We start from the raw sequence: 27,593 nt of genomic DNA, 5'->3' as shown, positions 1-27,593 counted from the left end.
TTCTATAAACTACTGAAATAAGAGAGTGACCTTCTAAACACGAGGCCGTGATAAGTGAAAAATTAGCCAATGAAATAAGTCACAAAAGACACGTGATAAACTATCAATCAAATAACAAAGAAAATTAGGTACATAATAGCGAGCGCTTACGGCGCGTAAAAAAATAAATAAAAAATTATTCCATTCAGGTCCATTCAGCATCGAGCTTTAGTTGGTCCTTAATTTCAACTAAGAGTTTTCAAGGTTCATTCTTTTTATGAAATCGTTCTAATAAAAAAAGATTAGGTGTGCTTTTGAAAATATTATATTCTTAAGCAATTCCAATATTCAGGCCAGCCCTGAGCTAGCTTGGTATATTCTAGCTCATTTTCCAAAAAAATGGCATGGACCATCCCTGATATACCTTAGTTATGCTTATTGAGTCAAGATCTATCGTTTGCCATTGTTAGGTTATCTGAATAACTTTCACTTTACAAGAGTAAAAAAAAATTCGCAAATCTTAGCAGTCTGCTTATACAAAAATGTGTATTTTAAAATAAATTTGGTGCTCTACTAGTATGCAGTGTAATTTTATAAAACTGTACATTACAAATACTGTATACAATCATATGTATTATCAGTGATCGAAAGCTTTCAAATGTTTTTACACGCACTTACACGCGTGTCAGTTAAGGGCTCTGACCATAGTGAATTTTTCATGATTGCCGTGTTTAAAATGTGTTTTCTGACTGATGTAACCAACAAAACTATGGCATGTTATACATTTTCTGTTAGACAAACTATTCCTGAATCTGAAAATTCAAAAATTGCATTGAAAAAATTTGACGAGGAAGAAAATGAAGGCTTTTGCGAGGAAGAGTATTTCAACTTTGAAGAGCTTAGTTTAGGCGAAGAAAAAACATTTTGAAAAATTTTTCGCAGTAGTTGGTGTATCCTTTACCGAACAATAAAAATTTTTGCGGAAAATTTTTGTAGATGCTTCTTTGTCTCGAAATCTTCAAAATAGTGGTTTTTCATCAATTTTTTATCTGGATTTTGCTTAAAAAAACAGTCATAACTTTTGACACATCTTTTTAGAAAAATTTTCCGCAAAATTTAAAATAGTTCAATTCTTTGCAGACAGTTTGAAAAAAGTTTGAAACAAAAATCTTAATTACCCATTAAAACTTAGCACTTTTTATAAAAGAAGGTGATGCAACATATTATTAACGTCTTTTTAAAGTTCATAACGTCATTTTTGCAATTAAGTTTTTAATTACTCTGAAGGGGTTTGATTAAAAAGCAATTTATAAAGGCAATTCTTTGTTAAAAGTGTTAAAGAATCTAAAACATAACTTTTATGTTCAGATACTCAAATCAATTTTCTGACTATGGTCAGAGCCCTTAAATAAAAAATGTCACTAACTTTACGTAGTTGATAATAGTAAAGTTTTTGAATGTTTCAAGTCAAAATGCGATATGTCCATAGACCCAGATTTCTCCAATATTAAGAACACCACCAGTTTGAGCAGCAACTGCTTGTGATTGGTAAGCCTCCAACTCATCAGCAAGTCGGTTGCATTGGAGAGTGATTCTGTCATACAGCGTGCCTGTATTTCCAAAAACTGTTTCCATCAACTGTCCATCCTCGTGTAGGATCGTCTTTAAATCTGTATTATCATTTCGATTGATGCGTGAATCTGTTAAAAAATCCAACCGGCTTACAAATATAACATGTGTAATGAAGACACGTTTTCCGAAAGTGGCTTTGATCCAATGAGCGACCGTAGTGTCAGTTACTGTATGAGTTATTGTCGATTCGTCGCCGTCAAACGCTTGTTCCGCAGATCTGCCATTCGACGCTGAAGATTCAGAGTATGCTGTAATCACGTTGCGTAGTGTAGCTGTAATAATGACAATCAATATGAATTACATCATAATAAATTAATTAGGATTTGAAGTCTGTCGTGGAATAATCTGCAGCGAAGATAAATGTTATGTAACTTTTGAAATTATTATTTGAATTTAACTTAGTATTGGTCTCAAAAAAAGTCGTTGCACTCAAAATAATTTATGAAAAAGCTTAAACACGTTAAGGTGGTAGTTAACTGAGAAATGGAAAATCATCGAAAAAATTGTCGAATTTTGGTTTTTGGAAGTTTCGAGATCCTTAGGCCTTTCTGAACATCTCCTGAAAATTTCAGAGCGATATCTTTATCATTCAGGCCGCAGTGAGCATTTTTATCCTGCTGGGTGCTTGAAAAATCGCCCTAGCAACAGAAAAAATCCCGTTGCTAAGGACTTATTTCTTCAATCTTGGCCGGAACATAGCAATGTGATACGCCAAAAGAAAGCTCTTTTTACGCCCTTTTCGAGCGTCAAAATGTTTTTTCCCGTGGTATTACGTCATCCTTAAAATTAAAGATGGTAGCCTCAGTAGTGCAATATATCAAAACAAACCGAAAAACAGAGCTGTAAGCATGATTCTACAGAATATTTGGCAAGTTTCTGCAAGTTTTAGATCGAAACTTAATCTCTTTGATGTAAATGTTTCATTTAAATGAAGAATAGACTCTAAGGAAGCTAGAAAGTTGCTGTACATTGGTTATGTTGTAGGATTTCTGCGAAAAACTTTCAATTTGTCGCCATTTTGTTTTGGGCATCAACATCGCGCTTTTAGTGACTGACATTATGTTTTGTAGTGAAGTTAAATGTAAATGAGATATTTCCAAGCACAACATGATGTAACAAAGATGGAAATGTGCTTTTTAATGAACTGGAAGTAACTTCTCGAGACACGCATTGTCATCTGACACTTGACCACTCAAAACGCTTTCGATGTCAAGTCCGCTCATTGTCAATTCAAGTCTATATGGATAAAAATATGCATCAGAAAAGTTTTATACCTACAGAGAGTCACCCTGGACTATTAATGAACATTTGGTCACATTTTTCTGGCAGTTTCCACCCAAATTTGATGTTTTCGCAAGATCACCGCAAACTTTGCTATTAATTATTATGTTTACGTGACTTAAGCGCAACATGTTTTTGTTGATTTTTGGATAATTTATCAATTTTTATGAAATTCTTATCTTTGATTTATGAAACCTGTATGGTTTGATGACTATTCAGTGAAGAAATTTAAAAAAAAAGCTTTCAAGCTTAAAATAATACACATTTTTGTCTTTTTCCTTGATTTTCTCAAAACGCGTTTCCGGGGGTTTGCTAACGCCTATGCAGGTTTTTCTCGGGATTGACAAGTGCTAGCTCCATGAAATTTTCAGGGGTTGTTTCTTGTACCATTTGGCAGAGGATAAGTGAAGAAAAAATTCAAAAAAATCTGTCATTGGTTCTAAATCTCAAAAATTACGTTTTTTAGGTTCCAAACCCCCTGGAAAAGAATTTAAATTTTTTTTTTCACTTATCCTCTGCCTTTGATGAATACCAACCACCATACCAAAAATCTTTTGCTAAAACGTTTTAGAAGTCTTTAAAAACCTGTATGGAGAAAATTATAGTACGTAACCCCCTAGTCAGTATCACCCCCGTCTGTGCTATTTTTAGAATTTTTTTTTCATATTTTTCATTGTTAATAGTTTTACTACCATTGTGGAAAGTTTCATTGACATATCTTAGATATTTCAAAAGTTATAACAAAAAAAGTAAAAAAATGACTTTTTCCATTTCTCAGTTAACTACCACCTTAAACAATCTTTAGCAGCCTTCACTCGCGTAATCGTTTAAAATATATCTTTCTAAACAAACAAGGGGAGCATAGATCTTTAAAGCCTGCCTTTATCGAAAAGTGAAGTAAGTTTTGGTAGGATTTCCTACCAAAGACCTACCAAAGAAATCACGTGACAACATGCAATTTCACTGGTTTGAGAGATGCAAAATAGCGTTTGCCGCTTTTTCTTTTTATCTCGCACTCCGAAAACAAGATCCTATCCATTGGCACGAAATTTAAGGGCTCTGACCATAGTGAATTTTTCATAATTGCCGTGTTTAAAATGTATTTTCTGACTGATGTAACCAACAAAACTATGGCATGTTATACATTTTCTGTTAGACAAACTATTCCTGAATCTGAAAATTCAAAAATTGCATTGAAAAAATTTGATGAAGAAGAAAATGAAGACTTTTGCGAGGAAGACTATTTCAACTTTGAAGAGCTTAGTTTCGGCGAAGAAAAAACATTTTGAAAATTTTTTCGCAGTAGATGGTGTATCTTTTACCGAACAATAAAGATTTTTGTGGATAATTTTTGTAAATGCTTCTTTGTCTCGAAATCTTCAAAACAGTGGTTTTTCATCAATTTTTCATCTGGATTTTGCTTAAAAAAACAGTCATAACTTTTGACACATCTTTTTAGAAAAATTCTCCGCAAAATTTAAAATAGTTCAATTCTTTGCGGACAGTGTAAAGAAATTTTGAAAAGTTAAATTTTGAAAAAGTTAATTACCCATTAAAACTAAGCACTTTTTGTAAAAGAGGGTGATGCAACATATTATTAACATCTTTTTAAAGTTCATAACGTCATTTTTGCAATCAAATTCTTAATTACTCTTAAGGGATTCGATTAAAAAGCAATTTATAAAGGCAATTCTTTGTTAAAAGTGTTAAGGAACCTGAAATATAACTTTTATGTTCAATACCAAAATCAATTTGTGGACTATGGTCAGAGCCCTTAAAAAGTCAAATTTTTGCTTCCCTTTTTTTTGCTGGAGAAAGCTTAAAGTTGCCTATCTAGCCCTTTGGGCTTTACAGATCTGTGGAGGGGACCATAATACCACCTTTGGGAAGTTCGGCTGACAACTTACGTTCAATGGTAACACATCGATGAGTTCCGCCACAGATATCCTCACATCGTTCGTTAACGTCACATGCCGACATCTCGCTACACCAACGACCCAACTGAAAATCATGAGAATCATTCTTAGTTAGATAGAAAGCTTGTAAAATAGATTCTAATTTAATTAAATTAGGTAAGTTGGCTTGCTCCTATAGAGCTTTAGCGTGGCGGACGCAAATGAACGATCGTAATAATATTAGACTAGAGCCTACTTCTGGCTGAACTTTGCTTTTTGTTAATTTTTGATGACGCTGAGTCCAGTGAAGTAGACTAGGACTAGGAGCGTTTGGCGAGGTCGCCATTTTGAAAAAGAATGTTTCAAATCCAAAAAACGAAAAAACTACTTGGAGTTGAAAGATGTAATGAAAAATGAGAAACAAACATCAATACCAAATTTGCAATCCCTTATTCTCAAATAAAAAAATTGCTTCGTACTGTTTTTACCTTCCAAAAACAACTAAAATCTGGCGGACTATTTTACAGTCCGCCTAAGTAAAAGCATATTACCATATAGTACCGGGCCACTTAATCGCGCCATCCAGTCTATCAAAAAGCTTTAAGTGGACCCCAGGCTACGGCAGATATCAAATAACAAAACAAGAAGAATAATAGCCGCGCGGTAATTAAAAAACGTCAGGCGGGATTTTTATCCGAGAGAGCAGGCGAAAAGTCTTTTTTCCGCGAGCGCTATTCTTTACGTCTTGTTGTATTCTAAAACAAGCTTAAGCATGTAGTTACCGAGGGCGAATCATTTGAAAGAAATACAGGGTACCTTTTTAATTGTGTAATCTGTCTCAAAATGGTTCCATCCTTCACTTGCAACGAAAGATGAGGTCTTCAAAGGATCATATACTTGACCAGCTACTCCCAATAACTCGCATGTTGAATTCTCCTTCCTGTAGTTGACAGTCAAACATACGGGATGATGCAAGCAATTGGTGAGACATTTTCGCAATGAAATCGCCCCAATGAAGGCTAGAATATCTCCAATCAGTCGATTGTCGTATTTCATCTTTGAAAATTTTGCATCATAATTGTTGCATTCGTTTAATTTGAGCATATGAGAAGCACAAATTCCAATGAAAATAAAAAGACAAAGAAACGACTTTTTGATTGCTGCTTTTGAAAATCTTTTAATGAAAAACATTTTTCACCCTTTCAACAACATGATTTGATCAGTGTATGTGAGAGCTATTTTTCCGTGATGATCTAAACAATCTAAGAGTAACATTCGAACATTCATTGAGAGTAATCTTAAATTGAATCAATTAAATGTATTTTAATAATAAATGATTAAGGTGGTCGTTAACAAACTTTTTGAAAATGTCAAAAAATATTCAAATTGAAATATCTCAAAATGTATAAATGATATATTGTTGAAACTTTGTATGATGGTACTTCATTATTATGTTGTTCTAAAAATAGAAAAAATAATTAAAAATATCAAAGACGGGGGTCATGTCGTCACTTCTAAAAATAGATTCGAAAATCTCTTGGCAGAAAAATCTCAGCAACCAGAAGGAGTTAGCTTTTGATATTTGGCAGTTATGTTACCCTAGTGACCTTCTGTGATCTGAGTGAAAAAAAAATTTGAAAAAATTAAAATCAGGGGGTAAAAACCCAAAAAACTGTTTTTTATAATTATAAAATCAACAAAACATTTTTTTAAAAACTCTTTCACTCAGATCACACCTTTCCATGAGGGGAAGCTGTGTTGAAAATTTCATGCCAATCGGACCATCCAATCCTGAGATATTTCCGCCAAGAGATCAAAAACCCCCGGTTTTGCTGTTTTGCGTAAACTGGCCTTAAAACTATTTATTGCTGTAAAAAGAGGAAAAAAAAGCTTTTAATATGGGATTTTTGACATATTTCAGTTGAACTTGATGCACTAATCCAATTTTCAATATAATAAAGAAAGTAAAGCCATTTTTTTTGCATGTGTCAGCAAATTCATGGCTTCGACTGGAACGCTGAGATTTACCGCAAACATGCAAAAAAGTTGCGTAAACCTTACTTTTGCCTGTGAAAAAGCTAAAAGTTGGTGAAAAGTGATTGAAAAGTATTCCCTAACCTTTTCATTGGTTAAAGTAACACATTTTATTGTAGAAAAGCAAATTTCCATCCCCGTTACTTGAAATACAAGCTGCGCTCAAGTCTAGTAAAGAGCACTTTCACTTTCACTTTTGCGAAAACCCCGAAATGCACCAAAATCAACTATATCACTATCAAAACCCAACTAAAGGTGTATGGATAGTTTCAAGAATATATTATGGACGTTTTTAAAAGTAAATTATCAAATAAATAACATAAAAAGAGAGAGAAAAAAGAAGAAACGTTTCACGTACCTGTCACACATTTGTGGCGCTGAAATTTGATCCCAATGGGGAGGAAATTAGAAAGATTATCAAGTAAAAATGTTCCTTGGAGTTTTGAGAAGCTCTTTATATAAAATGGAAGCGTTAAACCATCACTTACTACAAGAAAATAAGCCATGAAACAGTTATTCCCTTTATACCAAAAAACCACACTTGAAATTTGACAAGATTCAAGATGGCGGGTTTGTTTTGGTTGTCATAAATCCGGAACTATTAACAGTACCGGTGTAAAATTTTCCGGAAATGTCCTTTCTGGCTCTAAGTAGCGACGGTAAAAATTTGGAGTCGCTCCAAGGACCAGAAGAGTAAATATTGCAGTTTTCGTGACGGGCGGCGGGGTGGGCGTTTAGGGCGGACCGCAAGATCTGCCTCAGGTAGGTGTCTAAAGAGCTAAATTTTTCCACTTTCCTCTTCTTTATATCAAATAAAACTTCGGGATATTGTTTAGTAAGGTTCAAACTTTAATTTAAACCAAAAATTGAAAAATCGACCCAAAAAAGATGATGCTATCTCAGAAGTGTTAACGACCACCTTAAGAGCGGGTACTTATTGATTGATTTAACTTTTAGCCTTCGTAGGTTCCTTGGCAACTTATTCGAATGCTATGGCGGCATGTTTTCAATTTTTAATCATAACAAGCGAATAATTTACTGTGAAAGTTATAAAAAATTAACATTACATATTTCCAAAACCAAGACTATAATAATAACTCGATAATACTAATAATATTGAATTAGCTTCATATAACCTGATAACAGCTGTTCCTAATTTTCTTACGCGCACGGTAAACCTCTGAAGGCGCTATAAAATTATACATCTGAGGAAAATAGTCCAGGAAACAAGGCGCACAACGCACAACAAGAATCTACTTGTTGTGCGCCGGAAAGTTAAAAACTGATACGGCCCCCCTATTCATAAACACAATCAGGTAACTTTGTTGTCGTTCCTAGTCCTTTCAGACGAACGCGGTCCTTACAATTTCGAGATTACATATTCGTCAGATTATTATGTTTTAATTGTTAAATCCAACGAAGCTCAATTTCGACAAAACTAAGCAACTTAAAAGTATGTGGACACTTTATAGTCAGCTAATCTTAGGTCACTAATCGAAATCGTTAAGAAAATTAAGGTTACGTTGTCATTACTGGCAATTTTCAACGTTTCAGGGGGTAAAAAATGCTATTTAGTCAGCCCAGGTGACTCTTCAAATCGGTTCGACGATTTTTTTCCCGCTGGTCGTCGTCGTTAAGACTTTAAGTTTTAATTCCGATTTCGGATTATTTTCGGGAAACAGGATTTCGGAATTACTTAGCGCCTGGATGTGCTTATTTTCTTAGCAATTTTCAGCCTTAAATGTTCTTAAATGCGTTCAGCATATAAAATTGGTACAATTTGGACAATATTTGACTCTCGATTTTAGGAAATCCATGCCTAAGTTGGGTTAAAACTGCTTGAAAAGAAGAAAAATTGTAGTTTCTTGTCATTTTTTTCCAAACTGAGGCTGGGCATGTTCTTACGATGTTCTTAATTTTTCGACGAATTTCAGCCTAAATGTTCTTATAAACTGGGTTCTAATAAAAAAAAAACGCAGTTGTGATGAAGTTTTTATAAGATGCTCACATAATTGGTTATTCAAAACAATAGAGATGACGCGTTCTTTAGAAAAATATAATAAAACTTTTTGTTTGAATAGTTAACGACCAATCCAATGACAAAAATTCTTGTAAAATGTTCAACTTGACCCAAAAAACGTGTAGACAGGTTCGAGCTGTGAGTCCAATTTTGGACTCACATTTTTAACAGTTGAACAAGCGCAGGACTCACTCACTCACTGAATAAAAATGAGTAAACGACTGGACCACGAAAAAATCACGCTTTTTTCTGAGGCAGTTTGAAAAGAAAAACTAAAACAAGCGTTCATTGGCTAATTCATCAACTGTCATTTTGAGGAGCGAAATTCAAATTCAATACAGCAATGTGGTATTAATTTGTTTCACCGACTTCTGCTTTGGACGGATCCCACTATGCAGCACTACTTTTTCGTCTGAACGTTTCAAGCAAATAGATACGCTCTTTCAAGCTTTTCAGATTTTAACAAAGCTAGATTTCTCATTTGTACTTCTAAGCCTTCTAAGCCTTTTGGGCTGACTTTCCAGCGCAGCTGGTTTATTTTACCTATATTTCTCCTATTTTGCTTACCTAAACTAGTTGGAGAGCTCAAGAATGCTCACAAACCTCGTAGAAGTGTGGATAATATTAAACTTCAAAACTTTTGCCTATTTTTCAGCTATTTTGCTTACCTAACTTAGCTAGTTCAAAAACCTCATAGAAGTGCGGCCAATGTAAAAATCATACAAAACTCAACCAGGATGTGGCATTGTTGCAAACACTTTTTGACTTTTCAGGGGGTAATAATGCGCACATTACCTTTTTTCGCCTATATTGGCTGCATAACCTAATTGAAGAATGAAGAGCTCAAAATATGTTCAAAATCCTGGACAGAAGTGAGGAAGCTTTGACCAATATAAAACTCGTACTACAATTTCACGACACGTTTATTTGCACTTTTTTCTCAGGGGGCAAAATTCAGGGCATTCTCCGACCGCCATGTTGTACACTGAGTATCAACCTCAGATTGCCTGTACCAGACGACCACGGCTTTTTCCTCGGTACCGAGTGATAAAAAAATCGCGTGTTGGGATAGAGATAGGCTACAACCTCAGACGACCAAGTATAGAAATTTTATCGCCCATGTGTCAATCTAATCACTATCTAGAGAGAATCAAAGATAAAAATATTGCCGTATTAATGTCTAGCAGATTGTATCAGTATACGTGCTTACTATTGACGAATTTCCCCAGAAACCTCCGAGTTTAATTGAAATGTGTTTCTTTCAAAAGAAATCCTCTACATCATTCGCAAATGTATAACAGTAATTGTACAAAACTATTAAAATTATACTTCAATGGAATCGAAATAATACACAGATCTTTATGTTATCATTCTCTATCGCTAAAAGCGTCGATGATATTTTTGAGATATGTTTTCCACGACGCGAATAAAAGTATCAACTTTAAACTTAATCCAAGATCTTAGATTGTCGACTTTTCACAGCGTTGATTGCGCGCTGAATATAATTGCTCCGGCCTAGGAGCCTTTAATTCTCTCTTCCGACAACGACGGTCAAGGTCAAGACATTTTTTTTTGTTTATCTAATCCGATGATCTATTCCGATTTAATAAAAACGGATCATCTGGATTTCGATAATATTGCGAAAGTATTTTAAAGATGGCTGCCGAAAGTGGGCTTAGCTGCAAATCTCAGTGAAAGATGTGATAATTTTCATCATTATTCATCATGATGTTTTGGACATGATTTATGAGAAGTTTGATGCATACTGGTCTAACAATGTGGAAAGACTTTGGAGAAATCTTGGCCATGAATCGTCAGCTGCTCGAGTGCTTAAATCTTGCATATGGCTAACTTCTCTAGTTTTATGGACGCACAAAACCATGAAACTTTGTAACTTGACAATGGAATGAAACTTTCAAACACACATCCATTGGAATTCGAAGAGAAACTACTAAAATTACAACATTGCAGTGCAAATTTGAAAACGATCTGAGCAGTTTTTGTGGTGTTATGTGGCATGTGTATGGCTGAAAATGATCCTGTTTTGTATTCATCATTTTTTGACTGGGTGACGGCTCCTTTTGATTTTTCAAACCCGACACAGATATTTTACAAACATATCACCATGAGAATTCAATAAAGGATACTAAAACACAATTCCTGTGTAAATTTGAACAAGATTGGAAAAGTTTTCACAGTATTATGGCTGAAAATGATCGTTTTTGGACTTTGTCGTAATTTCATCGCGGCTGGCGACCGTTCCTTTTGATTTTTCAAACCAGACACAGATATTTTACAAACATATCACATCAGAGAATTCAATAAGGATACTAAGACACAATTCCTGTCTAAATTTGAACAAGATTGGAGAAATTTTCACAGTATTATGGCTGAAAATGATCGTTTTTGGACTTTGTCGTATTTCAATTTCATCGCTGCTGGCGACCGTTCCTTTGGATTTTTCAAACCCGACACAGATTTTTTACAAACATATCACTATGAGAATTCAGTAAAGGATACTAAAACACAATTCCTGTGTAAATTTGAACAAGATCGGAGAAATTTTCACAGTATCATGGCTGAAAATGATCGTTTTTGAACTTGGTGTCGTACTGTCAACTGCTCCAACTTGGGACGAGTGTACGCAACATGGGACTTGTTGATATCTGGTCTGTATTTTCACTCTGTAAAATCAAAAGAGAAATCGTGTATTTTTTAATACGCGGTTCATTAAACTCAAATCTAATGACTTTTGAGGTTCGGTGAAATGTTGGTGGAATGGCCGTCCCATGTTGCGTAAGATAGTCCCAAGTTGGAGCAATTGTCGGTAATTTCATCGCGGCTGGCGACCGTTCCTTTTGATTTTTCAAACCCGACAGAGAATTCAGTAAAGATACAAAAAAAAACAATTCCTGTGTTAAATTTGAACAAGGTTTGAGTAATTTTCACAGTGTTATGGCTGAAAATGATCGTTTTTGGACTTTGTCGTAATTTCATTGCGGCTGGCAACTGTTCCTTTGATTTTTCAAACCCGACACAGATTTTTTACAAACATATATCACTATGAGAATTCAGTAAAGGATACTAAAACACAATTCCTGTATAAATTTGAACAAGATCGGAGAAATTTTCACAGTGTTATAACTGAAAATGATATTATTTGGACTTTGTCGTAATTTCATTGGCTGGGGCGACCGTTCCTTTTAATGATTTTTCAAACCCGAAACAGGTTTTTTCCAAATATACCACTATTTATTACATACACACTATTGTACCATTTTATTTGGTTTACCCTACTCTCCCCAAGTATTACCCCAACAGAAAAAAATAATGCTTTGCTAAAAGCCAGTGGCCTCTAATTTAGGCTATTTTTCTCCCCGAAATTTTATCTGGACAATCAAATCAAGAACTTGGAAATATTGACTTCTAAATGTTTATCTCCTTTAGCTTTAATTTTGAACTTGTTAGTCGAGGATGAGTGGGCGGGGGTGGGGTTGGTTCTTTAGGCAAGAAAGTGCATGTGTAATCACTTAGAAGAGCTAAACTTCCAGCTGGTTTATTTATTCGTTAAGATTATTTCTCATACTCGCTCTGCAATAGAATTATTACTTTGCTTTCTGATCTGTTCTGATTAGCAGTTTGTGGGCAACGTTCTAACACAACTAACTCAACAAGCTCATCTTTCACATCTTTTAATCTCTTAAGCCGGAGCTTCCAGCGCAGCTGGTTTATTGATATTCGCTGTCAAAGGTCGGAATATGATTTCGACATGTGATTTTCACGGTAGTCATGTTCTGATGGAGATGATGCTTTGGTGTCAGTATTCCCTCTACCGGTAAGTAGATACCTCTATCATTGAACATAATATCTTTCTTAATGATATAAAGATCTAGGTCATTTCTTTAGTAACCCGCATGAGTTCAACACAATGTGGCATCATGGTAATTACTCTTAGAAGAATATGATTTATTTATTTGTTACGATATGCACTGGTATTAATAGACCATGGCTGCATTCGAATGCAACCCGAAAGCTTGGCTGGAGGAAGGTGCCACTCTTTCTCCCTGGACTACTCCACTTATTCTTCCTTTTTCTCTTTAATACTGAGCATTAAGCAGTGAGGTATCAAGTACAAATGACCCGACCAGGGATTGAACCTTCGACCTCGCGCATCGTAGCCAAGTATTCCATCTTTACACTATGGTTCGCTTCAACGTTTCGTTTTCAGGGTTCGCAATTGGCTGTATAGCGAGTTGATTTTTATCGAGCGGAAAAGTTAGGTCCAAATTAATTATTTCATGTCTAAGGAACTGTATCTATACGGGTTGTTCGACATAATATCCAAGCAGATTTCTGGAAAATTTCTTGTAACGGGCTTTTTTGCTTTAATGCTTAGGTCGTAAAGTGTTGTTTTCCCTTGCTCCTCATTACCAAGCCTTGGCGATTGTGGCGATCAAAGCTGTTTCGAATGACGAATGATGATCCGCTCTTGAACTAGGTTAGGTGAGCAAAGTAAGTGAAATACAGTTGACGCTCTCTAATTCGATCTTCAAGGAAAATTAGATTTTTATCGAATAAGGGAGCCTATCGAATAGTAGAGCGTCGTTTATGGGAGTTTCTTGTTGACGGGGAGTTTAAATTTTATCGAATAAGGGAGCGTATCGAGTAGTAGAACGTCGAATTAGAGAACGTTATCTGTGTAGGTAAAAATAGAGCATTTTTACCACATGGAACGTTTAATGATTTCGATTAAGTTTTTAACATTTTCAATTTTTTTTGTCGAGTTTTTGAGTATTTTAAAGCGTGTAATTTGTTAAAGAGGGTCAAATAGACCAAAAATAGGCAAAAACGGCTTTATTTACCCGTTTTTCTCCTTGCGAGCCCCTGGAAAACATTTTTGGAAGTTTTTTGTTTTACTACTTACTTCTTTTGAGTATATTTACCAAGTTTCAAGACATTTCCATGGTGGCTAAGATAAAAAGATATGGACTGATGTTACTGACATAAAATGGCTTCTCAATAGTAATTCCTTACCCGAGCTCTTTTAGGACCCCTAATTCAAAAGCCCCCTTAAACGCTATTTACCTCTTCATTCCTTAAACTGGATGTTGAGGAGCAGAAAAACCGTATAGAAAATTACTACCCGGCACTCAGGAGCTGCAATACTGTGCATAATATATGATAATTTTCTAAAAATCAAGTTCATTCAACCAGGTTTCCCCCCCCCTTCCCCCCTACTACAATGCTGGGTGCGTATTCCAGCCGAAAAATTGCAGTGGCTGACTAACCCATCAGCATTGTAGTAAGGGGGGAGGGGGGAGCTTGTTTCTCAGTAGTAATGATTCCAAAATTATCAATATATTATGCACGGCATTGTGGTCTAAAAACACATGGCTTGAAGCTGGAAGGAGATTCGCTGCCATTGAGAATAGGGAATACTACTACATAATTCAAAAATAATTGGACAGTAGGGTTTTTTCTGATACTCATAAATTTTTCTGTGTTTATTTCCATAACTTCTTGTAAGCAAATTTTCTAGGACATAATTTCCGGACATGTCCGGTTTTAAACTGTCCGAAAAAGTGGTTTTCCCTATCCGGATTGATGGGGCTTTTTTTTGGTAACTCAGTATACCCTAAAGAACGTCTGTGCCAATTTTCAGCTTGATGGCAATTTTGTCCGGGGTGTGGTAAAATTTCAACTAATTCTACCTGACTATTAGGTTTTTCTATACGACTATCGAGAGCACCTATTTATGCTATGTTAGAAAGTTATACACCGCTGGAAAGATATTTCAAAGGAGATTAGTCAATAGTCTAAAGGATAAATTTTTGAAAAGTTAAAAATTTACCTTCTAGCGTTTTAAAAATCATGAGTTGATTTTTTAGCATATTTGAATATTGCTGTTTTCAAATCTGTATTCAGATTTCTCGTATCTTTCTCAGATAAAAAGTTACAGCCCTTTGATGAAGGCCTAAAATACACGGGTTTTTTTTTAAGAAACTAGTTTTACCAATCAGCCTCAATCTTTCTTAAGAAATCGGCCTTTTGAGCCTTAAATCTTTTTTGCATGTTTCTAAACTTTTCCGGGGTCCACTTAAAGCTTTTTCTATAGACTGGATGGCGCGATTAAGTGGCCCGGTAGTATATGGTAATATGCTTTAAAACAGTCCGCCAGATTTTAGTTGTTTTTGGAAGGGGCTCTTCCAGAAAAAATCCGTTCATGGGGGTGGAGGATATATTATTTTTTTCATGATTTACCCCTGGACATTTTGATTTTTGACCCCCTGGACACGGGTTATACCCCTGGACAAACATTAAATCAACCCCGTGAACACAAAAAATTACCCCTGGACATTAAAATTTACCCCCTGGACATTGCAATTTTTTGGTATTTTTTCAATACCCCTGGACAATTCATCCTCCACCCCCCATGAACGGACTTTTTCTGGAAGAGCCCAAGGTAAAAACAGTATGAAGCAATGTTTTTATTTGAGAATAAGGGATTGCAAATATGTTTTTGAATGTTTGTTTCTCATTTTTGATTATATCTCTCAAATCCAAGTAGTTTTATTGATTTTTGGATTTTCAACATTTTCTCTCAAAATGGCGACCTCGCCAAACGCTCCTAGTCTACTTCACTGGACTATTGGAAAAAATGGTGTCAAAAAAATTATCAACAAGTGATACTTTTATGGAACTACCTGGTTATGCATTTAACACATATATAATTGATATCTACGTGATCATGACCGTTAAACAATTATTCAGAACACAAATAGTGACGATCTATTAAAATTAGTCGTTTGTTTCTTATAAAAAAAACGTTTAGAAACCAAAATTTCATGCTCTTGAAATATTCTTTCATATTCAAGACTTCGTGAGCAAAAGAAACATCTATCTCATCAAAAAATTGAGTAATTTTGCTAAGAACATTGATGTATGCTTATTAATAGTGATTCTTATAGATAAAGATGCGTTTTTTGAGTTGAAAAATTGTTTTTTTTATAAAAATCTGCTTGAGCCATCTTTTACCTACTTTCATGCAAAAAATCAGAAAAAAACAATGATCCAATCATTCGCAAAGTCCAAAAAACCCTTTTTCTAGCCGTTTTTTAGCTGAAATTTACCCCAAAATCTTTTTTCCAAAAATCGAGCTCCGTCACATTCGAGGGTTTATAGTTATGCATCTTTGTGCAAAAAATCATAAAGAATGAAAGAGCCAATCTCGAGAAAAGCTAATACCTAAGTAATTGATAATGTGCTTATAAAAAAATATCGAATTTGGCCAGTTTTTCTATAAAAACACGCAAGAAACCAAAAATTTTATGTCTAAAGACACATATTCTTCAAAAGTAAACCTTCATGAGCAAAAAAAACTTCTATCTCATAAAAAAATTGAGTAATTTGACTAAAAACATTGATTTATGCTTATTAATAGTGATTCTTATAGATAAACGTGCGTTTTTTGAGGCCAAAATTTTTTTTTTTGCAAAAATCAGCTTGAGCCATCTTTTACCTATGATAGGCTTCCTCCCTACTTTCATGCAAAAAATCAGGAAAAATTAATGATCCAATTTTTCACAAAGTCCAAAAAACCCGTTTTTTAGCCGTTTTTTGGCACAAATTTGCCCAAATTTTTTTTATTCTAAAATCGGGCTCCGTCACATTTTAGCCACCACCATTTTGCACCGTTGTACCAAAAATCAAAAGATTCATATGGTTCAATCTCGAGAAAAGTTGGTAACGAACGGACGGACGGACGAACGGACAGAGGTTAATTTATAGGACCTCCACCCTACTGGGGTAGGTCCAAAAAGCAAAGTTCAGCCAAAAGCAGCCAAAAGTGATATGATATCTAAGATGCATTAGGATATTGGGAGAAGGGCGATGGTTGAAGATTGGAGGTTTATTCCTGAAGGTGGGCGAAATAAGTTGGTTAAGATGAAATGAAAGATGACATCACTATACCAACCGTTCTCCATTCATATTTACCTTTAAATTATTTACCATATTTATTGATAGTCTTTTGAAAATAAAAAGGGACCTAAAGTTAATCAAAATAACCTATTTATTTGAGTTCATTTAAATTCCCAAAATTCATCTTTAAAAAGTTCTGTATTGGATTAAAATATAAAATATATAATACAAGTCCATAGAGACCTTTCACAGATGTTTTTATGAACGTCAATAATAATGTGAATTTTCTAAAAAATAGTGACGACAATAAGACAAATAAATAAGAACCAACCAACCTATTTTGAGATGATAATCAATAAATATCTTCGATTTCTTGTTTGCATTAAAGAGTCCAATTCTTTTGAATCCCATATAATAATAAACATTGGGAAAATAAACAGAAAGCTAGACTATTCTCATGTGGGTAGGTTGAAAGTTGTTGAACTGGTCATTTTCACAGTCTTTTGCTTGCCGAAGAACATATTTTTGTCTGTTTGTTGTCAACACAAATGATAAACAACAGCTTATTTCTTGCTAGAAATCTTTCGACGATTGCATATTGTAGAAGATAGCGTCAGTCAGTACAGTCAAAGGAAACGAGAAAGACGGTGGTAAAATTTTTTGAAAAAGTCAGAAAAATCATGAAAAAATCTAATCACAACGAAATCGTCAACTCCTTTTCATTTGCCATTCCAATCGCAACGCTTATCGTCTCATTCGGCAAACTTTTATCCAATTATTACCTACCGATCACACTCGGACTGTTAGCAGCGATCGTTTTATCTCTTCATGTCTACGTCAAATATATCCGATGTTTGGCTCAAGGGCCCCAACATCCGACGCGGCCACCGATTTGCAATGTGGACGACGTCAAAGCGCCCTTAAAGAGGTCTCCATTCAAGCGAGGGTCAATTTTCGGTAGATTACGTACGTCTTCAACCGAGAGTAACGGAACGTCGAAAAAGAACAATAAATTTTTGACAGTCGATTCGAAAGACTCCAGTTTAGACGAGGACTCCCTGACGCCTTACAATGGTGCCAATGGTTTGAAAGAGATTCGACGTTGTTCTTTAACCAACCTTCGCCGGACGCTGAGTTTTAGTAAACGAACAGATAGTTAGCAGTCGGTTTCTAACCACAGCTGATTTGGCTTGTATCATTCTATTCTCCGTATGTCATCAGAACAATGACTTAACCCACAAACCACATACTAATAACTTTCTCAATTTCCGTTCGATAGAATGCTCCGTAAAAGCAGTGTAAATGTAATGACAAACCTGCAGATTTCCGTCACCGCTTCATGAATTTATCCATAGCAGATTTAGTCCTTTGTTTGGAGAATATACCACGTTTGATTCGATCTTCAACACTGGTTGAACTGGACGATATAGAATCCAACGTCATGTCCCTAAAATAACGAAACATTGTTAGACTTAATTTCGTGGGGATTAATTTTTAAGGATTTTCTTTTCACGAAATTTAGTCCTCGTGGAATATCTAAAATCTGAAATTTGGCCAAAACCCTCGGGATAATGAAAGAAATTAGATGAGAAAGAGGCTGATTTGTGAGCTGTAATCGTAGCGAAAATTTTATGGAAAGTGACAAATTGTAGTTTATATCAACTGATATCATGTTACAAATATCACAAATTTGTTAACGTACTGAATGAAATCAGCCTTTCCTTTTCGTGCTGCTTTTTCTGCTGCTTCTTTCAGCCGATCAATCTAAAAGCAAGAAACAAAATCGTTAAGGTGGGAGTCACATGAAGTTTTGAGATTTGGTGAAAAAATTATCGATTTCGATTTTTTGCGCGTTTTATGACCCTATATCCTTTCTGAACACACTCTGAAAATTTTAAGGCCGTAGCATTTATATTTCCTGAGATATAAGGTTTTTTCTAGACCATGGTCTAAAGTATTTTCCTTAGCAACGAAAAATCATACCCGTTGCTAGGGCCCGATTTCTTTATGGCTGATCTAAACATAGGATCATGACATACCAAATGAAAGATCTTTTTACGCCCTTTTCGGGCGTCTAAATCAATACCGCCTTTTTTTCGCGGGATTTCTTAATATGACGTAATCAAAGATGGTAACCAAAGAAATGATATTTTTAAAAACATACAAATTTTGGAGGCTGTCAGCAGTGATTTTGACTATGAAAACTGCTTTAATTTGGAAATGTCGGATTTACTGATGACATTTTTAGCTCTTTAATGTCATTCTTCTCAACTAAGAAAGCTTCAGCTAGGTGAAACCAAAGACTTGATTCTCAAACTCAACGTTTTCGATATGAACTTAGTTTGACGACACCGAAAAACTTATTGCAAGGTCGAAGACCAAAGGCATATTCAATGATGTATCTTTTTAAAGATCCAAGTGTTAAAGGAATTGAAAGCCTGGAGGCTGGTTTAACAATTGTATGTGATAAATTATTGAAGGTTTGGGGCGCTCCCTGCCCTCCGCCCTCTGGCTGGATTATTTACATTCACAAAGTCGAAGAAATCGTCGTGCACGGCTAGATGTCAAAGCAGCCAAGTGGATTCTTGTATCACAACAGATCAACTTTAGATTAACCTTTAACTGGCAGAATCTGTGGGGAAAATATGCTAGGATGATCTATTACATTGGAAATATGGTTTTTGTTGTGAAAACACATTTAAATTGACTTAAATCAATGTTGACGTGGAGTTTGGCGCAAAATTTTAAGGATTGGCGCACATCACGTGAAAGTGATAATTTGGAATTTCTGGACTATTTTGATATTTCAAAGCCTTTTTTAAAGTATATAAAGTAGAACTACAGTCCATTTTAGTCAAACAGCAAAAAAATTTTGTAAAACGGTTGATTTATTACAGAGAAATAGAGATATAATCTACTTCTGACTTTACTTTTCAGGGGGTTTTCGCACACCTTGGCAACATTTTCTCAGGATTGACAAGTGCTATGAACTTGAAATTTTCAGGAGAAATTCAATTTATGGTCTAGAGTGTTATGAATGGATTACATTTTTGAAAAAATACTTTTTTGATTTCTAAATTCAAAAAATGCATTTTTTAGTTTCCAGACCCCCTGGAATGAAATTTCAAAAAAAAATTCCATTCATAACACTCCTTATCCAAATATTAACAAGCTGCAAAAAAATTTGTTTTGATAGGTTTTGTAGAACTTTCTAAAACGTTGACACAATATTTTCACAGTACATTACCCCCTGGCTGATTTTACCCCCGTCTTGGCTATTTTTAGACTTTTTTTTACATTTTTGAAATCATCTATTGTTAAGTTACCTCTGTAGAAAATTTCATTTAAAAATCTATTCCAGTTCAAAAGTTATACAGGAAAAAGTAAAAAATCAACTTTCTCAATTTTTCATGTGACTCCCACCTTAAGAGGAGTGGGTCTAAGATTAGGCTCTTCTAGAAAAGGTTTGTACATGGGGTGGAGGATATAGTGTCCCAGGGTTAGTGAAGGATATAGGACAATGAAATATAAGCCCGAAGGGCTAGAAGTCAATCTCCTTGGTAGGATTTGAAGCCAACAAATCCTACCAAAGTTGCGCGGCCTTGAGCGGCTCGCCTGGTTTTTACACAAATGACAGATTGAAACTAAAATTTACCGTTAATTTTCGAAAAAAATATCAATCGTAAACAAATGAATTGCTAGATTCAATCTGTCGTCAAAATAAGGCTTCACTTTTTCTTGCCTGAGAAAGGTTGGAGATTGAGCTCTAGCCCTTCGGGCTTTAAAATCAATGATATAGGATGTGGGATGAAGGATCTACAAAATTTACCTTGTCCCAGGGGGGGGAGGGGTGTAAACTTGCTCTGTTTGAGGGTAATTTTGATTCACAAGATTTCATTTCGTTGTTTCGCGAATTTTTCCCTATTTAATAAACATGAATCTCGCAAAATCGTGTTAGATCACGATTTTTTAAGCCTGAGTGGGACACCATTTTACGGTGTAACTTTGTAATTTGTATCAAGGAATTAGATCACTATTTTTTATGAAATCCTACCTTTAACATTTTCATACTGTCTTCTCGTTGTTCATTTCTGACTCTAAAAAGAAAACAATGAATTTATAAATTAAGGCTAATTACAGCTACTTTGGGTCCTAGTGCTAGTGACGAGCCTTTATGAAGATTTGCCAAAAAAACTGAGCTTTGGAGTAGGTAGCCTTTATTCTTCTTTATGTTTGAATATTATTTGGGAGGTTGAAAACCTAACTAATTTATTTGATCTTTTTGGTTATTAATGAGAAATCAATGATTTACAAGGCTCGCGTTTGCATTCTTGAAAAGATTGATTGGTTAAACGTTTTGGGAAATGATCCATACACGCAGAGGGCAAGCATTACTTAGCATTTTGCATCATTTCTTGCCGTTTGCGTTCCATCTCATCGTTACTACTGTCATCACTGCTTGAACTGGAAGGAAAATAAAACGAAGTGAAATCAGGTGCTTTAAAAATGAAACTCAACAATTATATTTGTTAAGACGTTTTTATTTTGATCAATAATCTCGTTTGCAGGGAATTTTTACTTGTTTTGTTTAGCCTTTTCACATCTAAAACGTAATTCTGTATGAGAGGTACAAAGTGCTCTATACCAGAAAACTGACCTTTTACAAAAGGATATTTGCTCTCGTAGGATTTCTCCTTCTCCGAGACTATACAATTCCTTGTTCGAGAATCATTTCCTTTGTTCGGGGGTTAACAATTATAATGTTCAGGTGTAAATGTTATACACGCGTTTTTTTAATAAGAATATGTTCTATATATCAGGGTGAAAATTGGCCAAATCGTAACAATACCCTAAGAATACCCTCTAAGGTTAATTTCACAGAATTTCATAAGAATGCAGTCATTTTGTATTTGGTTAACAGAACGAATTACTTCCTTTGTTAGAGATAAAAAGAAGTTTTGAGGAAGAAATGTAATTTTAACCCAAATGTTCACTCAAAAGTCCAAAACTCTCAAATTGATCATTTATCATGTTTGTAAAAAAGTCAAGTCTAAAAAAGTAAGAATACGTTAAGAATAATTCACCCTCAATTTTGGCAATTTCTTAAGAATACTTGACCCTCACCCCTCACCCCAAAGTACACTATTCTTATAAAAAGCGTATCCAAGCACACCCCTTCCATTGTGTCTGAGAGACTAAAATAAACAAAACCAAACCTTTTACGACGTTTGCTTGTTTTCTTTTTATTCTTTTGACGAGAAGGTTCAGGACTACTGGAATTGTGACGTCGTTTATTATCACGTTCATTGTTGGTACGTTGTGGTTTGGTACGTTGTGGTTCCCTTTCTTCACTTAAGGTAGAATCGTGTCGTGCCTTGAAAGTCAAAAGGTATAAAGGTTCAATATCTTTAAGAGGTAAGCCAAACTTAAATTTGGAGAGTGAAACTGCATAATTAATTTAATCCTTAGCGAACTAAATCAACCATTTAAAGGTACTCTTTATCAAAGTTATTCATTTTAATCATTTATGTACGTTCAAATTGTCATTCTTTTAAAAAAATATTTTATTCATTTTAAGGCTTTTGAATACATTATCTTATTAGGCTGGTGATAAATGGGCCAAAATTTCTAATTTCTTATCCAAAAACGGCTTTAATTTTTGACCTATTTTACTTTATTTTAGAGGTGAAAATAAACAATTAGTTGATTCTTAATGAAATTTTTAATAGTTTACAAACTGAAGTATGACATTTACGACCGATCCAATTTTCATGATGGAAAGATTTTGAAACCCAAAATACAGTTTACACCAAGTAAACCCTAACATTAAAACTTACTCTAACCCTCTTTTCTTGTATCCTGTCATTGTGTCTCCTTTTGGTATCTTCCCTATCACTACTATCATCTCTCCTCTTTCTCTCGCGTTCATTTCTGTCTAGCTGACGCTCTTGGTGTTTTCTGCGTAGACCAGGGCTTTCCTTCCGTCTTTGATTCCTATCGGGACTTTCCCTACGCTTGTCGTTTCTATCGGGACTTTCCCTACGCTTGTCGTTTCTATTGGGACTTTCCCTACGGTTGCTGTTCCGTTCAGGACTAGCTCTGCGTCTCGGTTCTCTTCTCTCAGGGCTTTTTCTACGCCCTTCATTCCTTCTCTCTGGACTAGCTCTATGTCTTGGTCCCCTTCTCTCTTGCGGCCTTTCGTTCGAGCGATCTCTACGACGGTCGTCCCGTCTGGGCGATCTCGAGCGATCACGTCGTGAAGGAACTTCATTGTCGTGACGATCGCTTCGATGGTTATTCCTAAACAAGGAAGTATCTTCTCATTTTAAATGAATTTGAAGAAAATATTTCTGAAGAGCTTAATCCCTTCCATGGACAGATGATTAGATTTTAATTAGCACCATCTCTAAAAAAAAGCTTACATCGTAGAAGTATGCCCAAAAATTCAGAGTTCAAAAAAGCTCGTGGGAAAGAGTTCTCAAAAGCTTATGGTTATAATATTAATCTTAGGTTCCAAATAAACGGCCCCTCCCCCGCTTGCTAATTGACCTTATTAGGGCCCCTCGTTTATTAATTTTTAAGAATATTTAGCTATAAGCAAAAAGCTCGTACCCAAAAATTTTAAAAATGTCAAAAAATGAAGGTCTTCAAATTTCTCTAAAACCTATTTTTATGGGAAGCTATGGTATTTTGTAGCAAAAAGCAAAAAAAAATAGAGCTTAACCTCGCTTTAGAAATTTTTTATCGCATTTTTTAGGTTTTTGTAAAATCGCAGGCCAAAATAGGAGAAAAAATCATCAAGTTTGGCATTTTCTTCTCATTGACTTCATTTTTAACCCCTACTTTTAACCATTTTTGAAATCTACATAAAATTTCCGACAATTTGATATATAACATGCATATGTTCCCGAAAAATCAACATAGGCTAAATCTGAGCCTGCTGCTACGGTACTGAAAAAACTGCTTTGGAATGATGTCCTTATTACAGGGTTTTTTTTTTCAGGTATAGATTCAAAAAACTTACCAAAAGGCCTCTTTTGCAAGCTGAGTCAACTTTTTATAGGACTTGGACTGGTTAATCTATGATTTGAGGCTTTCAAATCCATTTTTTCACTGACTAGTACTAGGTCAGAGTTTTTGTCACGCCGTGACGGAAAATTTTCAATAGCCTGTGAAAATCTATAAGAGTGGAATCAGGCCTTAATTTTCACCATGAAACATCAACCATATAGTGTTAATCAGAAACCTAAAATAGAAATTCAAAAATCAACCCACAAGATTTTCTGTAGCCCTTTTTAGTTTTTGTCACGCCGTAACGGAAAATTTGGGCCTATGTCAAAATTCCCCTATCTTTTCGTCAATTGTACTTGAATTGAGATTTCTTTGCTTGAAAATTCTTCAAATAGGTAGAGTATATCAGAATATGCAAAAAATAGAGTCAAAAATGCAGAATTACAATGAACTAGAGGTCCTGCAAGGTGGATTTTCTCATTTTTGATCAAAATGTTTCATAGACTAATTTTGGAAAAACCCGGTTTTTTTTTAGGATTTAGCTCATGTTTTAACTTTCTAAGTTTATTTTTCTCATTCTAGTATGTATTTCTGACAACTTTACATTAAAATTATAATATTTCTTACAAATTCAGGAAAATAATTACATATTTCTCATTTATGATTTTTAGCGTTTCATCACTTTTTTGGCCAAAAATGGGTCATTTTTAGGCCGAAATCCAAAAAAACCGGAATATTAACTTGAAAATAACCCTATCATGTTATATATCAGTGGAAGCGGAATTTTGAGTAGATTTTGAATATCCAAGTTTCATGTCCTGAAAAAGAACTCAACTCAAATTATTATGCTTTAACAGCTAAAAATAGACATGGGTACGAGCTTTTTGCTTATGGCTATTTTCAGCTGTCAAAGAGAAGGCCCCTTATTTTTCTCTAATTAGCCTAATTTTAGCATATATTTACCTTATTTTTAGAAGTACAATTTCAAACCCCTCGGCAATTAGGTCCCCCCCCCCGTTTATTAAAATCTCGAAAATTTTCCAACCCCCCCTTTTTATTAGGAACCTAAGAGTAGAAGAATGGGTAAGACACGCTCGACTGTAAATCTGCAATGGTCCTTAAAAAATGCAGAGAATAGTTGCTTGAAATCGTTTTCCGACAGACTTATCTGATAATTTCTAAAGTCAAAAAATCATATACACAATACAAATTATATGGAAATACAAATTTATTTTACCTCTTGCGCAATCGCGAGTCTTCTTCATCATCAGATGAAGAGTGTGTTTTAGATTTTCTCTTCTTTTTATCCTTCTTTTTCTTCTTCTCTTTCTTCGAGATTTGTTGCTGCAAAAGCTCCTGAAAAATATGAAATAAAACAGTTATCAGAGAGCTGAGATATAGGTATATATAAAGAAGGAAAACGACTGACCTCGAGGAAAATAGACTCTGAGGAGACAAAGATTTGATGGTAAAGGTTCAATACGAGGTTTGGTTTCAGTGGCTAATTCGCCGTGTCAATTCAAAACAGACTTAAGTCCATTTTTTCGAAAATTGACTTAAGACCATAACCCCCTATTTCAGCATGCACGCTTTTCAAAAATGGTCTCAAATCCACATAATTCTTATAGAAAAGTGGTGCATTTTGCAATTGAAAAAAAAAGAATTTAGAATGCTCCATAATATCAACCATAAACAGCCTTAGGTTCTGAATCATTGACATGAAATGTGTACCCTTAAGTTCAACACATCTGGTTAATGGACTTAAGGCATTAAAGCTCGATTTTGGCTTGAAACTTGCTTAGATTTTAAGTTAAATTCAATACTGCCTTTAAAAGTCCAATAAATGCCATTTTAGAGCCTCTGGAGCAAGCTATTAAAACCTCTTTTTAACCACTGAAAGATAACTATAATACCCTTCCCTAATATCAAAAGTATGGCCTCTTGATATTATTTCTTTCTTAATTATCAGCAAATGAAACTTTTAAAGTCAATCATCTCAAAATGGAAAAAATGGACTTCAGGCTGTCTTGAATTGACACGGCGAATTTACCTTCATTTTTTGCATTTTGAGAGGGTTCATTGCGAGCTCTTTACGCGATTCTTCTTCACGTTTCTTGATCAGGAACAAAGGGTCTTCTTTCACTTTCATCAAAACATCAGAAGCTTTGGGCTGGTAAATCTTTGCTTCCACTTTCACTGGTATGTTCTGAAAAAAGAAAAAAAATCAAAAAAAATCAGAAATTTAAAAAAATTATTACTCACTAAAAACATCGATTAATAACGTAAGGCTTTGATAACAAAGCATTTTCAAACAAAAAAAAACTTTTTTCTCCTCCTGCGCAGCACGAGCACAAATATTTCTGTTAATTCTATTTTGTCAACATTAGAGGCGCATCTCCTATATCTTTAATAATACACTAACTAATGTTTTTTACAACAAATAAGACATAAACAAGCATTTAGAATTTTGCAAGGCTTATAAATTGGAACTTTAGGTAGTTACAGTAGTATCTTGTTCAGGCTCCATGTGTTTAGCCTCGATTCGTTTGCCAAGCAAATAATCATCTGCGTCATCTTTTTTGTATCCGCTGTACATCCAGTCTAGTTTTTCAGACTTCTTTCTATAATGGAATCGAATTTTAGATTTTATAACTTAGTTTAGAGGTTGGGTGAACACTACTGAAAAATATCCTGAAAAATGTCCACGGAGTTTATATGAATTTTGATATCCCCCACACGTGGCGTTTGATACACTGCATGTCAATTTTTGACTAAAAGTCAAAAAAAGGAAAAACAACATCAGCAGATTAGCAGCTTGGTCAACCTAGATGTTTGTAAACCCAGGGTTGGAAAATTTTTCAATAATTGAGTCAACAAAGAACACGTGCGCTGCCTTCTGATATTGTAATGCAAATCACTTTTCAGGCGGTAAACCAAAAACATCAAAAATAAAAAAAAGTTTACCGCATGGATATCCAGGCTTGTTAAAGTTTTATGTTTCTATTTTATGAATTTTTTCAAGTTGCCCCTTCATAAATATGAAATTATACCAATATACGCATACTTGACAAGACCTGACTCCACAGCTTGTCTTTGCAGTTCCTCTCTCCGCCTCTCTTCCTGTAACTCTGATTGAAGTTGAGCGATGCGTTCCTCCTCTAGACGTTTCTTTTCTTCAGCTTTCCAAACTCTCTCCAAGTTCTCCATGGTAAGAGGATGGAAATGCTTTTTCATGTTCTGATAAAGTAAACAGATAAAAAAATGAATGTTATAATAATGTTAGTTGTGATATTACATTCTTTTTCAATCGGTCATTTTCGTTAGACCCTAGGTTAGGACTCATTGTCACTTGCTGCTAGCTACAGTGTCTAGTGCCACTAGAAGTTATTGTTTTCAATTATTTATCTTATATATTTATAAAACCAAATTTACTCTAACTTATTGCCCCTATTGTAAGTATATATGAAATATAATCTAAAAAAATGAATGTATGACATAATTCAGAGTCAATTTCTAGAATTTTTTGTGTCTCATGAGAAAAAGTGAGTTGGTGAATAAATTTAGGGTCATTTTATAAGGATTGATGCAAATGTCTTGATAAGGAAACAAGTGGCGCTAAAAATTTGTATGACCTAAAATGAGAAAGCATATCTCTGTGAATGATTTTTACAATAATTTAATCACAGGTTGATATATAAGACTTACCAAATCTCCACCACCCATTTTGAATGTTGTTTAAGCCAGCACCTCAATTTCTTTATTTATTTTTTTTATTGATGTAGATCTGAAAAGAATTGTATTGATTTTAAAAAGAGAGATAG

General features: G+C 34.7%; 2 protein-coding genes across 3 annotated transcripts; both read right to left on the bottom strand.

Annotated features, from left to right (window-relative positions):
• Positions 1-1,266: 1,266 nt before the first annotated feature.
• Positions 1,267-6,041, bottom strand: LOC136818880 (uncharacterized). Its single transcript, XM_067075107.1, has 3 exons — positions 5,604-6,041; positions 4,800-4,893; positions 1,267-1,883 (listed from the first exon to the last, which is right to left on the bottom strand). The coding sequence occupies exons 1-3, from the start codon at positions 5,976-5,978 to the stop codon at positions 1,447-1,449; spliced, it is 906 nt and encodes a 301-aa protein (XP_066931208.1). The 5' UTR covers positions 5,979-6,041; the 3' UTR covers positions 1,267-1,446.
• Positions 6,042-16,813: 10,772 nt separating this feature from the next.
• On the bottom strand, positions 16,814-27,558 carry LOC136818919 (pre-mRNA-splicing factor CWC25 homolog). 2 transcript variants are annotated; one of them, XM_067075162.1, is made up of 12 exons: positions 27,478-27,558; positions 26,837-27,009; positions 26,276-26,393; positions 25,823-25,978; positions 25,010-25,128; positions 22,599-23,061; positions 21,978-22,135; positions 21,157-21,225; positions 20,816-20,858; positions 18,464-18,525; positions 18,078-18,208; positions 16,814-17,891 (listed from the first exon to the last, which is right to left on the bottom strand). In XM_067075162.1, exons 1-11 carry the CDS (start codon positions 27,493-27,495, stop codon positions 18,091-18,093), a joined length of 1,497 nt encoding a protein of 498 aa, XP_066931263.1. In that variant the 5' UTR covers positions 27,496-27,558; the 3' UTR covers positions 16,814-17,891; positions 18,078-18,090. The 2 variants fall into 2 exon arrangements, with proteins under 2 accessions (XP_066931263.1, XP_066931262.1); XM_067075161.1 differs by having other exon boundaries at positions 16,814-18,208.
• Between the last annotated feature and the right edge of the window lie 35 nt (positions 27,559-27,593).

The sequence above is a fragment of the Clytia hemisphaerica genome, unplaced genomic scaffold (genome assembly GCF_902728285.1).
Source record: "Clytia hemisphaerica strain Z4C2 unplaced genomic scaffold, Clytia hemisphaerica genome assembly, whole genome shotgun sequence".
Lineage (NCBI taxonomy): Eukaryota > Metazoa > Cnidaria > Hydrozoa > Leptothecata > Clytiidae > Clytia > Clytia hemisphaerica.
This window is presented reverse-complemented; position numbering and strand designations above follow the sequence as displayed.

What these genes read in the sequence shown, in the direction of transcription:
- LOC136818880 (XM_067075107.1), bottom strand. Translation starts at nt 5,978, where the DNA reads ATGTTTTTCATTAAAAGATTTTCAAAAGCAGCAATCAAAAAGTCGTTT. An exon ending in CAGATTACACAATTAAAAAG is followed by an intron (nt 4,894 to 5,603) that starts GTACCCTGTATT and finishes CATGATTTTCAG; the next exon opens with TTGGGTCGTTGGTGTAGCGA. An exon ending in TCGATGTGTTACCATTGAAC is followed by an intron (nt 1,884 to 4,799) that starts GTAAGTTGTCAG and finishes TCATTATTACAG; the next exon opens with CTACACTACGCAACGTGATT.
- LOC136818919 (XM_067075161.1), bottom strand. An exon ending in AGCCTGAACAAGATACTACT is followed by an intron (nt 25,979 to 26,275) that starts GTAACTACCTAA and finishes TTCTTTTTTCAG; the next exon opens with AACATACCAGTGAAAGTGGA. An exon ending in GAAATGATGCAAAATGCTAA is followed by an intron (nt 20,859 to 21,156) that starts GTAATGCTTGCC and finishes TTTTCTTTTTAG; the next exon opens with AGTCAGAAATGAACAACGAG.